General features: G+C 36.4%; 1 protein-coding gene across 1 annotated transcript; it reads left to right on the top strand.

The window, feature by feature from the left end:
• Positions 1-15,809: 15,809 nt before the first annotated feature.
• Positions 15,810-16,433, top strand: LOC123546303 (uncharacterized). The gene has a single exon (XM_045332502.2). The coding sequence runs from the start codon at positions 15,810-15,812 to the stop codon at positions 16,431-16,433; it is 624 nt and encodes a 207-aa protein (XP_045188437.2).
• The last annotated feature ends 1,802 nt before the right edge of the window (positions 16,434-18,235 follow it).

The raw sequence follows: 18,235 nt of genomic DNA, 5'->3' as shown, positions 1-18,235 counted from the left end.
TTCTTAATATATTTCCATTCTTACTGAGAAGATGTTGTATTGGCATGCAATATGTTTTATTGAAAATGTCCCTAGGCTGTTGGTAACTCTGTTACAAGTTCTTGTTTAAAGGTGGGCATTCCAATTTTTAGCCCACCATCATCAGATGGTGGGCTATTCAAATCACTCTGCGTCCGTCCGTCCTTCCGTTAACAATTTCTCGTTATCGCATCTCCTCAGAAACTACCAGGGGGATTTTGACCAAACTTTGTCAGAATGATGTATCGGTACCCTAGTTGTGTCCCCCTGAAAATCAGACTGGTTCAACAATTTTTGAATGAGTTATGGCCCTTTGTTTATTTCTATAATTTACATAGATTTATATAGGGAAAAACTTTGAAAATCTTCTTGTCCAAAACCACAGAGCCTAGGGCTTTGATATTTGGTATGAAGCATCATCTAGTGGTCCTGTACCAAGATGATTCAAATTATCCCCCCTTGGGTCTAATATGGCCCCGCCCTGGGGTCACATGGGTTTTTATAGACTTATATAGGGAAAAACTTTGAAAAGCCTCTTGTTCAAAACCACAGGGGCCCAGGGCTTTGATATTTTGTATGTGACATCATCTAGTGGTCTTCTACTAAGATTGTTCAAATTATCCCCCTAAGGGTCAAATATGGCCCCGCCCAGGGGTCACATGGTTTACATAGACTTATATAGGGAAAAAAATATGAAAATCTTCTGGTCCCAAACCACAAAGACTAGGGCTTTGGCATTGTATGTAGCATCATCTAGTGGTTCTCTACGAAGTTTGTTCAAATCATCCCCCTAGGGTCAAATATGGCCCCGCCCTGGGGGTCACATGGTTCATATAGACTTGTATAGGGTAAAGCTTTTAAAATCTTCTTGTCAATAACCTACAACATTCAGATTTGGACCACATGTATGGTTTTGAGTGACAAGATGAACCTTGACATGAGTTGACCTTGATTTTGACCTAGTGACCTACTTTTACATTTCTGTAGCTACAGCCTTCAAATTTGGACAACTTGCATAGTTTTGTGTTCCAAAATGAACTTTGACCTTAAGATTGACCTAGTGACCTACTTTCACATTTTTGAAGGTACAGGCTTCAAATTTGGGCCACATGCATAGTTTTGTGTACCGAAACAAACCTTGACCTTTACATTGACCTAGTGACCTACTTTCACATTTTTGAAGGTACTGGCTTCAAATTTGGACCATATGCACAGTTCTGTGTTTCGAAATTAAATTCGACCTTGATTTTGACCTAGTGACCTACTTTTACATTTCTCGAGCTACAACCTTCAAATTTGGACAACTTGCATAGTTTTGTGTACCAATATGAACTTTGACCTTAAGATTGACCTAGTGGCCTACTTTCACATTTCTGTAGCTACAGGCTTCAAATTTAGACCACATGCATAGGATTGTGTACCGAAACAAACTTTGACCTTCACATTGACCTAGTGACCTACTTTCACATTTTTGAAGGTACAGGCTTTAAATTTGGACCACATGCATAGATTTGTGTTCTGAAGTGTAATTTGACCTTGATTTTGGCTTTGTGACCAACTTTCACATTTCTCAAGCTACAGCCTTCAAATTTGGACCACTTGCATAGTTTTGTGTACCGAAATAAACTTTGACCTTAAGATTGACCTAGTAACCTACTTTCAGATTTCTCAAACTACAGCCTTCAAACTTGATGCACATGCATAGTTTTGTGTACAAAGAACTTTGTCCTTGAAATTGATCTAGTGACCTACTTTCACATTTCTCAAGCTACAGCTTTCGAATTTGGACCACATGCCCAGTGTTGTGTACGGAAATGAAATTTGACCTTGAGCTAGTCATTAAGTCTTGAAATTTGGAACACTCAAAAATGGCACATTGGTGGGCGCCAAGATCACTCTGTGATCTCTTGTTATTAAAATGGGTCAAAGCACCGTTTAAGGACTGCTAATGCTGAAAATAGAAATACCTTTACATGATGTTTTTGCAATGGACCGTTTGATAGATCTTCATCAAACTTGGTCTGCATCATCATAAAGTCATCTCCATTTGTTTGCTAATAAAGAAATATCATTGAACAACTTCTTCTCATGAACTCGTGGTGGATCTTCATCTACTTGGTCTTTAGCATCATTGTAAGGTCCTTCCCCAAATGTGTTCAAAATTGGGGTGCTTGGCATCTTTTTAGGGCAGCTAGAGCTGAAAATGGAAATACAGGTAAACAAATTTTGTCTGTAGAATTGTTATAAGGTCTTCTACAAATTTTGTTCCATAAGGGCACTCAGCTTCTTTGGGGACTGCTACAGCTAAAGAAATATATACATTAAATGATTTGTCTTCACGGGTCATAATGTCCTTTTACAAATTTGTACAAAATATGGGCAGGAACTCCTGGTCTGTTTTAGGGATTGCTAGAGCTAAAATAGAGATACATTAAAAAATTTCTTCCCATGAACCACTACATGAATCTTCGTCAAACTTTGTCTATAACATTATTAAAAGACCCCCTCCCATATCTGTTCAAATTGAGTTGTTTGGTCCCTTTTAGGGGCCTCTAGACCAAAAAGTAGAAATATCTTTAAATGACTTCTTTCCATGGACCCTTGTCAGGTATTCATCAAACTTGATCCATAGCATCATTATAAGGGCCTCTCCCAATTTTGTTCAAATGTAGCAAAACAGCTCCTCTTAGGGGCCTCTAGAGCTTAAAATAGAAATACGTTTACACAATTGGATCTTCATTAAACTTTGTCTGTAGCATCATCGTAAGGTCCTCTTCCAACATTCGGTGCCTTATAGGGGCTGCCATCACTAAAGAATATATACCTTTAAACAACTTCTTCTCATGAACCACTTGATGGATCTTCAAACTTGGTCAGAAGGATCATTGTAAGGTCCTCACTTGAAATAAGGGAGCACTGCCCCTTCTAGGGGCCTCTTTGAGCTTAAAATATAAATACAGTTAAACAATTCCTTCTTAAAACTGCTTCATGGATTTTCATTAAACCTCGTATGTAGCATTATTGTTATAAGGTCCTCTCCCTCCCTTGTTTGTTGAAATGGAGGCGTTTGGTCTCTTTTAGTGGCCACTAGAGCTAAAGGTAGAAATATCTCCAAAATACTTTTTTCATGAACCCCTTGATGGATCTTCATCAATCTTGATCTGTGGCATCATAAGGTTCAAGTTGAGCCCTTGGCTTCTTGTAGGTGTCATTAGAGCTACAAATAGAAATACTTCCAAAAGAATTCTCATAAACTGCTTGGTTGATCCTCATGAAACTTGGTGTGTAGTATCATTGTAAGATCCATATTTCTCTAAAGATTTAAGGGCCATTAGTATTTATACTAAATTCATTATTCAGTGTTTCATACATATCAAAGTCAGCATCACTATAAGGTCCTCATTCAACTATTTTCAAATGGAGACACTCAACCCTTGTAGAGACCACTAGAGCTAAAAATTTAAATGACTTCTTCTCACGAACAAGCTGGTTCATCAAACTTGGTCTGTAAAGCATTGTAAGGTACTCTCCAATTTTATATAAATGAGGGCACTTAGCCCATTAAAGGGACAGCTAGAGAAATATAAATGTCTTTACACAACTTGTCATGAATCGCTTGATGGATCTTCATCAAACTTGGTCTGTAGCTACTTTACATGGTCTTCTCTTTACTATTTGTTCACGTGGGGGTGTTAGGCCCATTTCAGTTTTGTCTGTTTCGGGTTTAACATCGTTTTTCAACAATATTTCAGTTATATAACAGAGGGCAGTAAACCTAAGCAGTGTTCCTGGATTCTGTACCAGTACAAACATGTTCCCCACAAGTGCAAGTAACTGACAACTTCCCCCTCATGAATCAGAGGACGAATGATTTCAGACACAATGTCTTTGATCAAATTGTCACGGAAAACATACACCTCGACCAGGGATTGAACTAACGACCCCACGATCAGTAGATCTGCGCTCTCCCTATTGAGCTAAGCAGGCGGGTCTGCCACTTTCAACTATTTCTCATGCACTGCTTGATGGACCTTCATTAAACTTCACTGAAACGTAACTCCATCCTGCTTTTTGCAAGAATTATGGCCCCTTTTGGACATAGAAAATATCAGATTTGTTGGTTAAGTTTTGCGTTTAGGTCAACTTTTCTCCTTTCAGTTTACCAAACCATTGAAACTGAAGAACTAAACTCAGATCCTCCGTAAGAATCTGTAAACTTTCTAACATAAACAGATTTGATTGGTAGCAAGGCTCAACCCATGACTCCCAATGAAAGGTTACAGTGATGGCAAGTAAGGAACACTGACCACTCGACCACGAAAAAATAAAACACAAAGGAACCCTATGAAAGTAATACTGAAACATGAATGATCAATAATTAGATTTTTTCTCGGCATAAGAAACATGTGCCAATCGTTCCTGTAGACTACATATAAATAGATAGATAATAAATGTATGTTTGATTGTCGAGCAATGTCAACGAATTCATTGAATTAGCAGCAGAAAAATGATTTCAGAAAGTAATTTCAAGGAATACGGTGAAAACAGTTAATTAATTTGTAATGGATATATTTGATGTTCCTATGGTGAAAGAGGGTTCTTTTATTTCAGTGGAGGATGAAATAATGAATGACTTTGTATATAATTTTATAATAACTGATGATCATTCGAATTAGCATTTTAAAATAGTCTCATCCATCTGTAATACGGCTGCAGCACATAGTTATAAAACTCTTTCGGAGTTGAACTCACGTTTTCAACAGCTTTTTCGATGATGTAATGGGTGGAGCATGGCATATTAATTTAAGTACATGCAATTGACAGTAATTTGAAAGCAAACACATACATAAAGTAAAAGAATTATAAAACACAGAAAAAATGTATCTCAGCACAACATTCAGTGCTTCATTATGTATACTCGGACTCATACAAATACAAATTTGTTATAACAATACTTAGTGCATTTTCTACTTTCATCTCATCCGCTATACCTTCTTTGGAAACAGTGTCCTAAAATATTCTGTATTATTCCAATTTGATGTGAAAAGTGTGATGATTATGAAGATTAGTGAATCTGCAAGTCCGGGACCGTCAGACATGCAGCTTGTATGCACTGCCCTTCAAATCACATAAAATGCTCATTTTAAGATTATATGCATCGTAAATCTTATATTTTAGACGATAATCCCCACCCTTACAGAAGAAAAAGGCCTGCTGCATACTCTTGCTGTGTACATACAGCGTATATGATGCGTACATGATGTGTTCTGAAATCAAGGGCTTTAAATAGTACGCAGGATATACACCGCACATACACCAATAGTACGTTTGTAGTACACTTTTGACATGCAAATGAGCTCTGCCGCGTACTACTTGCTGTGTACATGCTGTGGACTACATAGTACACAGGATGTACGCTGGAGGAATTTAGTATGCGGGAAATAGTACACAGCATGTACGCGGCACATACACTTTTCACATGCAAATGAGCCTGCGGTGTACTACCCCTGCCGCGTACATGCTGTGTACTCCTGCGGCGTACATGCTGTGTACTCCTGGCCCGAGTCCTGCGGCGTACATGCTGTGTACTCCTGCTGCATACATGCTGTGTACTCTTGTGGTGAAACTGCTGTGATAATGTAAATTCCTTACCCCACCAACTTTCGTATGCAAATGCTGATCATTTGGACAGAAAAAAACAGAAAAAAGATAAGTGACATGCATCAATAAGTATTTACCCTTACCAAAATAATGTTGATTGATGTTATCAAATAAATTAGTATGCTTTTCTTCATCCACTTTTCAATGAAATAAATCAATTTTTGTAGCATGTAATTTGGTAAACATTTGAAGAAAATGGCATAACTGCATCAAGGGGAAACAACTTTAATGCAACTAAATATAAGTGTTATGATTTATTATAGACGATGTGTGCGTAGTATGTATTTATTTTGATTAAAATCCATCTGAGAACAATCTAGGACTGGAATTATATAAGCATTTATACACTTTTACGTCCGTAAAAAGTAGCGCACCAAAACATTTTGGATTGATTTTTTCCAATGGGGCGAGCGCAATTAGCCAAAAACGTTCTGAAAATATACGAGCGACAAATCCGATGAACAACTTTTTAATTTGGTGAGGCCTTAATGAGTTAACATAATGAGCATTAAAGCCTTTATAAAACATGATAGAATGGTGTTTTGCTTAAGAGTATTCAAATAACAGTGAGAGCTATTAATTCTTCTCATTCAGGTGCTGTTGAGGCATTATCTTGGTAATTATTTCATGTATTACAAAATGTAATGCAACGAAGTTCAAATAAGGCTTTTCAATTATCCAAGTTAGAAAGCTCCAGGATTAATTCAAAATGAAAAAGAATATATTTTTACACTGCATGCAAGGTGCAGCTCAGAAATCACTAAGATGTAAGCTTCACAAATGAACATTGCAAATAGTTTGGCAAATTTTCATTGTTCAGAATACCGATAATCTGAACTATTCTATGCTATTAAGATAAAAGTTACTCGGAAATCAAGTTCTTGCTTCCAAAAAAAAAAAATGTACAAATCCTTCCTGCATGAAGTGTACTTCAGACTTTTACCTAAAAAATGAACAAGTCCCTCCCGCGTATATGAAGTTTACTTCAGACTTAGACTTATAAAAAAAAAAACTAAGTATAAATGCCAAAAGAAATTGTACAAGTCTTTCCCGCGTATATGAAGTGTACTGCACAAGTATCTGCGGTGTACATGCAGTGTACTATTTTCTTGTACAAGTCCCTCCTGCGTACATGCAGTGTACTCCTTAAATTTTCAGAGTCTTTGCTGCGTACTTGAAGTGTACTAGTGACCTCCTGCGTACATGCTGTGTACTCGTCGAAATAGTACGCGGCATGCGGTGTATGTAAAATGTACTCCTCTGGCGTACTACTGTGTTCGCGGCATATACACAGCAAATACGCAGCATGTACGCCACAGAGGCTTGCTTCTGTAAGGGCACCTTCACAAACTGGCGAGGGGAAAAAGGAAAATATAAATAAAAGTGGACCTATAATTTTTAAGCAGGTGAAATATGTGATCTTAATAAGTGCCAGTTAAATTAGAAATATTGCCTGTTGGTCTACAAGAGAAGGTGATTATAAAGCTTTAAATATAAATATAAACAAATGACTTTATCTTCTGAATATATAAGTGACAGAATGTAAGATGATATCGACACGATATCATTCGTAATTATATTAGCCTTACGTCTGTAAGTTTTCGGCGGTTTCCGTACGATAGAAATTGGCTATTTATCTATCTAGCTATCTTCCATAGACGTCAAACCCCTTGCGAGAAGGTAGACGTTTTGCGCGTGAAAATCATAAAGAGAAAGAATATAGTGATAAAAATTTAGAGTGGAAGAAACTAAAAAAATAACTTTGGTGATGTAAAAAGGTTAAAACTTGAGTTTGCAGGATAACTAGGGCGAGACGTGTTCAAGGCTACAAACTGCGGCACTGAACTGCTCTAGGGTAGGGAGGTGGGCGACACTGGGGGAAAGTTGATTCCAATGGTACACAGTTCTCGGAAAATAAGAAAACTTGTAATAGTCAGTGGTTGCAGTAATTAACCTATAACTTAGGGAATGGCCATAGCGGACACATCGGGTCATTGGGGTAAGGTAATCTACAATTGGGATAGCAACCAGATCATGATGAATCTTACAGAAGAGTGATAACCTAGAACCTTCGTCGACTGGATTTAAGGCTTATATAGGTTTAGGGAGTGTAGCATATCTGTTACACTAGAAGTACGGCCGTAGTCAGTACTTCCGTTGTTTGGGACCAGGTTTTATTTATAACCCTTATTTTCACTGCATTTACAAAACCAAAGTGCATTGTCAATTTCTCATTCAGTACAACACAAGGGAGACAACTCCGGAAGTGTTCTTGCAGTTTTCCACAGACATGGTTTATCTACCGTTACTTGTGTGCTCGCTTGTTTTTAAGAGATTTCCAATTATACTGTCCAAAAAATAGTCCGCTCGCGATATAATCACGAAGGTCATAAAGCATATTGTACTTTTGGGAGAATTCTATAAACATCCGGAATAAATCCAGTATACTGTTCATCACAGTGGTTATAAAGGACATTAAACCACTCCGCTAAGCAGGTCGTTAGCAGTCGACACAGCTGGCCCAGAAATTGGAATCTTGGACGTTTCGACCCCAAGACATTTCGACCCCAAGACATTTCAACCCCAAAATTTAATTTTCTTGGACAATTCGACCCCAAAGACATTTCGACCCCAAGACATTTCGACCCCTCAGAAATAGTTGTATGTTTTCATTTTATATTTCTTCAATTTTACATATTTTAGAAAATATGAATATATAGATCTATATAAATATTCTATTTTTAAATACATGTCAGTGAATAAACCGCGCTGGTCGGAAAGGATCGGCCGTATGTTTATTATTGGAACTAATTGAGTTATTTCTTCATGTTATTTGATAATCTAAGAAGAAAATATATTATGAAAAAAACAGTTTTTAAAGAATTATATCAGTTTATATATGAATATAAAAACGTTTACTGCATTTATTGCCAAAACACGAATAATGTCCTTTGATTAGTCCTGATAGAGTTTGATTGGATTATCACACCTATTGATTATATCAATTAATCAGTATATTTGTAAGCACACACACATGACATGTGACAAACAATGTCTAACAAGGTAAGTGCAGTTAAATATGATAAGCTTTTATTTAATTTAAAAGCTAACAAAATTATGGTGATTGTGGTTCATCCACGAGTGCGCAGATTTCCCGTGCGCTCAACAAATTTTCAACTTCGTATAAAAACGTTTTGTGCATTTTATTTTCCTTTTGTAAATTAATTATTTATTTGAGATATGATTGAATTCTATCATAAACCCTAAAAATACGATTTATTAAAGAAATACCTGTGTACATTAGAATATTTTAGGACATGGAAATTCCGAATGTACAAATTTCCAGTGCGCACGCCGATTTTCAATCATGTACAAGACGTAACGCGCAAAAGTATTTTAATTTCCTTTTGAAAAATAATAATTTATGATCTATATGTTTGAATTCAGTCATAAATCACTTCAAAAATACCATTTGTTGAAAAAATACGGGTGTATTTCAGTTATGGCAATTTCGCCGAATTTCAATCTCTTATAAAATCGTTTTGCTTAAAGAATTTTATTTATCCTTCTGAAACTTATTATTTATATTATACACGAATGATTTCTGCAATAAACCCTACAAAAATACCATTTATTAATAAAAAAAAGGGTGTATTTCGGTAATGGAAATTTCCCGCGCGGTCGCCGAATTTCAGTCTCGTATAAAGTCATTTTGCGTGAACGCATTTTATTTTCCATTCGTATTTTATTCATTTATGATATATATGATCAAATTATTTAAAAAAAAACTTCAAAAATACCTTTAACTTACAAAATACAGGTGTATCCCGGTTATGGAAAATGTATTCCGGCGTATCCCGGTTTTTTAGGTGGATTCCGGTTTAATGTGTGACCGAAATCGCTTGAAGTTGCTTAAATCATACTTTTAAAATCATACATTAAATCACGTGTATCTGCTAAAATATTTAATATAGAAAAAAGTAATACGGCTGTCACATTTTCTTTACAGATATGAAATATGATAATAATTTTTTCCCCGTTTTTAACAGAACAGTACTCACATATTCTTACATTTTGCAGAAACGGGGATTTCGTGTTTGATATTTTACAACTGGAAGGAATGTCGTACATAGAAAAGAAAAGAGCAGTTTGTAAATAACAAAAATCATATTCTGTAAAGCAAATACTTTATGTGTGCGTCAAAATCGCGTACGAAAATAACATTAAATGCGAAAATAAGCAATATGTTGTTTAATTTCCTATTGTTTTCTTTACATTTTCGCCCAAATTAAAGATAATGTTGACACATGTTTATAAATATCCGATGTCACCACAATCGCTTGTTAATTGCAATGCGCACTGCAGATAAATGCACAAACAATTAATCAAGGTGTGATAATCCAATCAAAAGATTACGTGTTTCTGATAATGATTTTAAATATCAATATAATGAAGATGATGACATCTTAAACTTCTTTGAGTTACATTATAATTATTTATATTTGGTTGAATCCCATTGAAATGAGATGCATATATCTTTCGAAAAAAAAGTCAAATAAAGATAAATAAATAAATAAATAAATAAATAAATAAAGAGGTATTAAAGATGTGACTTTATTAAAGTTATTTTCATAATTATAATCGGCGAAATCGGCCCATGATTTAAAAATCTTTTCTTTTTTTTTTTTTTTAATATAGCCGTGTACTAAAATAGTTTTTAAGATAATTTGAACACATAAATAAACACCAAGTATGAAAACATGTTATATGAAGGTTATTTTAAGATAGATAATCAGAACGATATGTTCATAAATTATTTACGTAATAAACGCGGTTGATACATAAATCCCGTTATTTTAATAATTTATAAATGATGATTATTTCGGCATTGTTCGGTATTGTGAGATAAAAATCACTCATTTTTTCATATGAAGGCATGTACTAATATAGACTTTAAGAAATTAAAAAAAAGAATTTTAGAAAATAAAGAAATTTAGACAAATAGATCTATGGCTCATTTTTGTAAAAAAATCTTATTTTCGCGAAAATAACCGTATTTTAACATTTTAAATTAAATTGGTAATTAAGCGTTATTACATTTTGAAATTGCTCAATTATCTATAGATTAAAGCTTAATTATAATAATGACGGCATTCTTAGATGTTTTCAGGCATATCATTGAATGGGGTCGAAATGTCCAAGGAGTTGGGGTTGAAATGTCTTGGGGTCGAATTGTCTCTTGGGGTTGAAATGTCTTGGGGTCGAAATGTCTTGTTAGCAGAAATTGTAGTTTCTTTAACTTAGCGATATTTTCAATGGATCCCATGTTCAAGATACAGAATGTTAACAAGTCTGGCATCTGTGTTAACTTTTAAGAATTGTACATGTTTTATACAAAATATGTGAGCTACTTCCAAATAATCTAAATCCGTCACTAAGTTTAGAATAGTTGTTCCGCACGTACCTGAGTAAAACTTACTTAGTGGATGGGGCACAACCCGTCTGTAATATTTTTCCATTACAGCTTCTTTTTGTTGTGGGCCTACTTTGCAAATGCGTGACTCTTAGGCTGTGTTTTTGGTGCTCTATGCTTCCGAGAAATCTACCCTTACCTATTATCTTTTGTCCGGACACCGGCGGAAAGAATTCGCTCCGCGCGGCAAAATCAACCGGCCTCCAGTTGCTCTGACAGACATAATCCTATACATTTACGACTTTTCTTCATCGGACGGTCCCCTGTAAGAGTTCCTACATATGCCCGGATGGTGCCAGTACGGCCACCGGATGATTTTGAAGGTTTCACCTGCCGCCGGACGGGCGCCGGTAGACGTTGCCCTATTATTCCTCCAATATCCGTCGTCCGACGGCTGTCCGCCATTTGCGACTGGGGCTTTACATAGCTTTATAACATAATAAGTCACTATATGGACAAGATTACTTGCAGAGCGGGCACTGTGGTCAAATCGTAACACTGTCTGACTACGAAACCAGGGCTCTAGAGTTCGAATCCCCGCTCCTCCAACTAAAAATTACTAGCATTGGGATACGCTAAAGAACCAGTGAAGCTTCGTCTACTGTATCTTGCACTATCCTCCTGCTAACATTTACTAACGGTTTTCTGGAGGAGTCACACGCATGTGCTACTGGTAGTGGCGGCTGTAAATAAACTCACATGCGAACAAACAAACACGGACATAAGACAACTGCGGCGTTCGACAGTGTGAAATTAATTGCAAATATAACGACATTGTCCATTATCTTGCCATAACTATGAAGATATAATTGACAAGTAAATATTTTCAACCCATGTAATTGTAAATTGTGTTCACACATCGTTCTAAATACATTTCAGTAATTTTAAGTACCAAGCTGTGTATGTTAAATTATGTGCAAGGTGTGTAACAATAACCGGTTTGGCCACCCTATTTTGACATATGCAATGAAAGGATTAGCGGCTATTGTTGCAATGTATACATTGTTACAACACCCGTAAATTGCGTGCAAAAAATCGTATTCACCTACATGTATCTGTTCCGCGAATTTTGTTTGATCCGCGTGTCTTCACTCTATGAACATCTGCATTCCCTTGCTTCTTTCATTATGTCTCCCACCACACAGTGGTGTGGGAGACATATTGATTTACTCCAGTCTGTGTGTGTGTGTGTGTGTGTGTGTGTGTGTGTGTGTCTGTCTGTCTGTCTGTCTGTCTGTCTGTCACAAAGCTTGTCCGCACTCTAAGTCGAACATTTCTCATCCGATTTTCACCAAACTTGAACAAAATGTGTTTGACCATAAGACCTCGGCCAAGTTCGATAACTAGCCAAATCGATCCAGACGTCTTGGAGTTATGGCCCTTGAATTACCAAAAATCGGCCTTTTTACTCTTGTCCGCACTCTAATTCGAATGTTTCTCATCCAATCTTCACCAAACTTTAACAAAATGTGTTTGACCATGAGACCTCGGCTAAGTTCGTTAACTAGCCAAATCGGTCCAGGCATTTTGGAGTTACAGCTCTTGAATTATCGAAAAATCGGCCTTTTTACTCTTGTCCGCACTCTAAGTCAAACATTTCTCATCCGATCTTCACCAAACTTGAGCAAAATGTGACCATGAGACCTCGGCCAAGTTCGTTAACTAGCCAAAACGGTCCAGGCATTTTGAAGTTACGGCCCTTGAATTACTGAAAAATCTGCCTTTTTACTCTTGTCCGCTCTCTAAGTCGAACATTTCTCATCCGATCTTCACCAAACTTGAACAAAATGTGTTTGGTCATAAGACCTTAGCCAAGTTCGATAACTAGCCAAATCCACCCAGGCACTTTTGATTTATGGCCCTTGAATTACTGATTGGATCCACTCATCCAGACCATCTAATTGGATCCACTCGTCTAAACCATCTAGAGAAACTAGACATTTTTCATAGGGGCAGTTGTGGGAGACATGCGCTTTTCTCAAAAGCATCTCTGGTTCTTTTTACATTTGAATAAGATTTAGAGCATTTAAGCTCTAATCAGTTCATTTTCCTTTACTTACTAACACAGTTACGCAAGCTCTTCTATGCAAAGTTCTACAGACATCATATCTTCCCTACATCATATTAAATCCAATCTGTTCATGAGCAAACAATGTTGATTATTATCCGGCACGTTAATATAATGTGTTTGTTTATCTAATCGTTTTTTTTTTTTTTGTTTTGCTAACTTTCTATTTTAATAATCATTTGTGTACTTTCTGGGAAGAAGATACAATTTATATCATTGCTCCATGTACTTTGACCTATGGAAATAACCTGCATGTAACTGTAAAGATCCTCATTTAAAATCAAAGTACTGAGAGGACTGATGGGGGCAATGCTTTGCAGTTTCAAGACTTAATGTAACCCATTCATGTCAGGGAAGTACATGCAGGCATTATGTAATGCACTTGTGTGTGGCAAGAAATGGAGTGGTCACAATTTTAAGAGTGCACAACAAATTTTTTTATTAACTTTGCGTTCAATACACTTCTATATTTTGTTCAAAGGGTAAAGCTAAAAAATCTAGTCTTGTGCAAAAGCAGTTGTTCATCGACAAACAAAATTGCCAGGTTTGATAAAATGAAAAAGATAAAGCTATACAATGTATTTCAATTTCTTCAATATACTCTGTTTGCACTGACATCATGTGTTCTTGACAGTCTAATAGAAACAGGCAAACTTTGTAACACTTTATGAAAGTTTGGAAAGAAAGTCAAAATATTCCAATATGTGAAAGTTTAAAGGAACAGGATTTCCTTGAACTGACGTTGAAAAAATCTAGGCTATGTTTTCTAATGTGTACAATACTTATCAATTAAAAAGTCAGGAATGTTTTTTGTTACAAATAAGCATCATTTTAATAAGGAGTCGTCATTAGTTAACACACAAACACCTGTAAAAAATATTTTTATAGATCTACCTTTTTTCCATTCCAACTATTGCTAAAATTCAGTAACTGTTTTCTTAAAAACATACATGATATATGATGATATTATTATTTATATTGTTTGTTATGTTTGTTGATCAAAATAACATTGTCTTTTTCAATTTTAGGTTATTTAATGTACACCTGTTTTTCAAACTATCAATATCATGATATAATAAATACATTAAACACTATGAAAACCGTGATTCGTCATATCAATGAACCTACCGAACTAGCGAATACAGTTAGGTTCGAGTAAATTAGGATACGAAACGCCCGTGGAAAAAGAACAAGATTTCTGGTGGTTCTGCCTTCGAATATCACCATCAGAAACCATTTGCACCCCCAGATAGATGAAATACATTAAACTGGTAACATAAATGTATATCTGCAGGGATAATTACCAAGAAAATGAGGCCAGAATATAACGGGCACCTTTGGCAAGTTATCATCGCAGAGTTGTGGATTACCTCCCATAGCAAAAATTACCCGGTTTGAAAAATGATGAAATTAATACGTATATGTACAAGGGCGTAGCGCCCATTACGCAGTTTACGCAACTGCGTAATACTTTTTTGGCTGACTTGACTTTTTGAAATATGAAATATTGAAGAGCATGTTTTTTTTAAAAAAAATCAAGTTCATATCCAATGTATTTCATTTACTACACGTATAATTTATAAACATGATATGGTGTAAACGGGTTTGAACTTAGTGCAAGAGTACTGGGTACCGAAAGTAACCTAAATCAATAATCTGGGTCAGTTTTGACACCTGCCAAAATGTCACATTTAACTCCGTCTATACCGATGACGTCAATCCTACGTAGCACTAACTTATCGTTTACATGTATGTGTAGCGATTCGGTTCTGGCCACTATTTAGAGTACAGCATTGTATTAATATAATACACGTACGAGTACGCAAATATCTAACTGAATTTTTTTTCATACTTTGTAATTTCTGTAAAAATTACAGATTATATATGTGATAAATATATATCTATATACATGTATATATATTACAAAGGCATTTTTGAGCTCTATATAGATCTCTCTACATATATTTTTAATAGAGATGAGCTCCAGAAAACCTCCTCGACCTCTTCCTGGACAAAAGTCCATTTTTCAGTGTTTTAAAACCCCAAATTCTACTCCAGATGACAGTGAAAGTTCATCAACTGTTCCTGCTGATAATTCTCAGTCATTTTCGGATGACAACACAAAATCTTCTCCCAAAGAGTCCACATCTTCCCCAAAACAATTTCAGGCAGATCACTGCCATAATGATGGGTACTCAGCGGTTTGCTCCCTGGGTGCGCGGTTTCTAGACATTGGAACCATTGATGTCACAAGAAGACTCCGGATGTCTGATTCCATGAAAATGTCGACTTTAATATCAAGGTTTGAGCCTTCGCGGAGTTGGGTAAAGCCTAAAAGCACTCACAGCAAAAGCGGGGCAGCTAGGCGTGTACCTGACCTAGTGTTTGATACTGAAAACTACCCGTATTTAAGGTATAGTCCTTCAGTCAATGGTGTTTTTTGTGCACATATTTTTCTTTGTTTTTTTTTTTGTTTTGTCTTTAATTCATCTGAAAACACTCTCGTTGCTAAGCCCCTTGTAGACTGGAGCAATGTGTCTAGGATTATAGGGATGCATAAAAAATCACCTGATCCGTGACAGTAATGCAATGACTAAAGCTGACAAATTCATGAAAATATGTCAAAATCAAGAAAAAAGTGTTGTTGAGTTTGGCTCGAACGCTTACAGTAACAAAGTCGATAAAAATAAGAAAGCCTTGACATCTATTGTTAAAACAATAGTTTTGCTGGGAAAACAAAACATAGCCTTTCGTGGCAAAACAGAAGAAAAAAGTAACTTCAGAGCTTTGATAAATTATCGCGCTGAAGTAGACAGTGATTTGCACGACCATCTAGCAAATTCTCCCAAACATGCACAGTATTTAAGCCCCTCTATTCAAAACGAATTCATACATATATGCGGCAATCAGATTTCGGACTCTATCGTGCACCGTTGCCAAGATGCGAGGTACTTTTCTATTCTTGCAGATGAATCTGCTGATGTCAGCAATACAGAACAGTTTGCTTTTTGTCTGCGTTATATTGAACGTCAGAGTTCCGGGAAGCATGTGCTCCACGAGGATTTTCTTTCATTTGTTCAGACAACAGAAACAACAGGTGAAACACTACACCAGTTGCTACTAGATGAAATACACAAACACAACCTGAACCCAAACTTTATCGTTGGACAAGGTTACGACGGTGCTGGGAACATGTCCGGTTGTCACCGTTGAGTGCAGGCAAGATTTTCTGCAGAATTTCCAAACGCAAAGTATATTCACTGTCGCAATCACCGTCTAAACTTAGCAATATGTCATGCTTGCAGGGTAGCGTTTGTGCAGTCGATGTTTACCGTTGTTGGGGATGTATTGTTTTTTATCACAAGTTCTCCGAAACGTCTCGGAGTTTATAGCTCTCATAACGATGACGGAGAAGCCTTAAAGAAGTTCTGCCCAACACGGTGGTCTCAGCACTCGAAAAGCATCACTGCTTTCTATACCCACTTCAAGTCAATTCTAGAAACACTTACTGACCTTCAAGTTGGCATGGACACCAAAACTATGTCCACAGCGTCAAGCCTTCAAAAGGCTGTCCTGTCTTTTGACTTTGTTGTCGCTTTGTGTTGCGTCAGCGGTCCCTTAGATACATTGAATCCTTTGACGGATTCAATGCAAGACCCTCAATGTGACTTGGTCAAAGCAGCACAGCATGCTAAAGTTCTTCATGGGTTGCTATATGCGTTTCTTAAAATGCACCAGAATGCGTCTTTTCATGTTCTTTTTTTTCAAAATTTTCCCGGGGGAGGTCCCCCGGACCCCCACCGGTGGGAGGGGGAGACCCCCTCCCACACTCTCCCCCCTCGGCACTTCGTGCCTCGTACTGCGTACATTTTTCAAAATCCTGGCTACGCCCCTGATGTACGCGCAATTATAACAGTATTTAGCGCACTTTTTACGTTAAACGATAATTTTCCTGAAGATAAATACCAGTTTGATCAGCGAATATGGCGTTTTTTCTTAAATAAAAATCTGGGAATGAATGTTTTCTTCGGTCCTTTTTCAAGGATTTCCCGAACATTATAATTATGTTAAACAAGCCATATACATAATGTTCTGGGGCCGTATTCATAAAGCATCTTAAGTATAAGTTTTGACTTAAGTTTAAGATTTTACTTAAGTTTGTGGTGATTTCAACTTAAGTCTAAGTAAAAACTTAAGTTCTAGTCATAAAACAGCTAAAACTTAAGATACGTAAGAAATGACTTAAGTCAGAATATAGAATAGCGTGGTGAGTACGATTAAAGTGGTGTTTTCAGATAAAAGCACTTTAAACATAATTGTGCATGTTGTATCTGTCTGAAATTAATGTTGTTTTTTTTTAAAATCTTTTCGTCCACAATAAAAAACAAGAATTACTTATTAAGTTGTTTTATGAATAACAAATATACTTAAGTAAAATAAATTTCTAACCTAAGTAATACTTAAGTAAATAATCAATTTCTTATACTTATACTTAAGATGCTTTATGAATACGGCCCCTGATCTTTAGACTAAAGAATCGGGCACTTGTTCAGTTTGGGAAATGCTGCACATTTCCAGAATAAGCGCGTTTCTATTGGCCCTATTGTGAGGTCGGATTTCAGGAAAAAGTAAAAAAAATATCTCTCCTGATTTGCGGTGGCGTGGTGGTTCCAATTGAAATTACTGCATGCCCGCAAGATTCTGATGCCATAACTTTTGACAACATCTCCATGGATTCAAACCTTCCCTAGATGTCATGCATATTCAGGATGCTCTCTCCAATTCACAATACATATCCATATCGACGCACTCTGCGAAATCAGCTATATCGGCGTTTTCTTTGCGTCGGCACCGGCTATTGTTTGCTGTAAACAGTGCCCAGGTTGGTATGGGAGGCGAAAAATCGAGCTGCCATCCATGATCATAGGTATGCTGCTCAAAATAAGTAGAGCACGGGACATTAGAATGTCTTTTCTATATTTTATAGTGTTTACTTTTTAATTATCAGCGACTTT

The sequence above is a fragment of the Mercenaria mercenaria genome, chromosome 2, assembly GCF_021730395.1.
Source record: "Mercenaria mercenaria strain notata chromosome 2, MADL_Memer_1, whole genome shotgun sequence".
NCBI lineage: Eukaryota > Metazoa > Mollusca > Bivalvia > Venerida > Veneridae > Mercenaria > Mercenaria mercenaria.
Note: the sequence above shows the minus strand (reverse complement) of the source record. Positions and strands in the feature narration are given on the sequence as shown.

What these genes read in the sequence shown, in the direction of transcription:
- LOC123546303 (XM_045332502.2), top strand. Translation starts at nt 15,810, where the DNA reads ATGACTAAAGCTGACAAATTCATGAAAATATGTCAAAATCAAGAAAAA.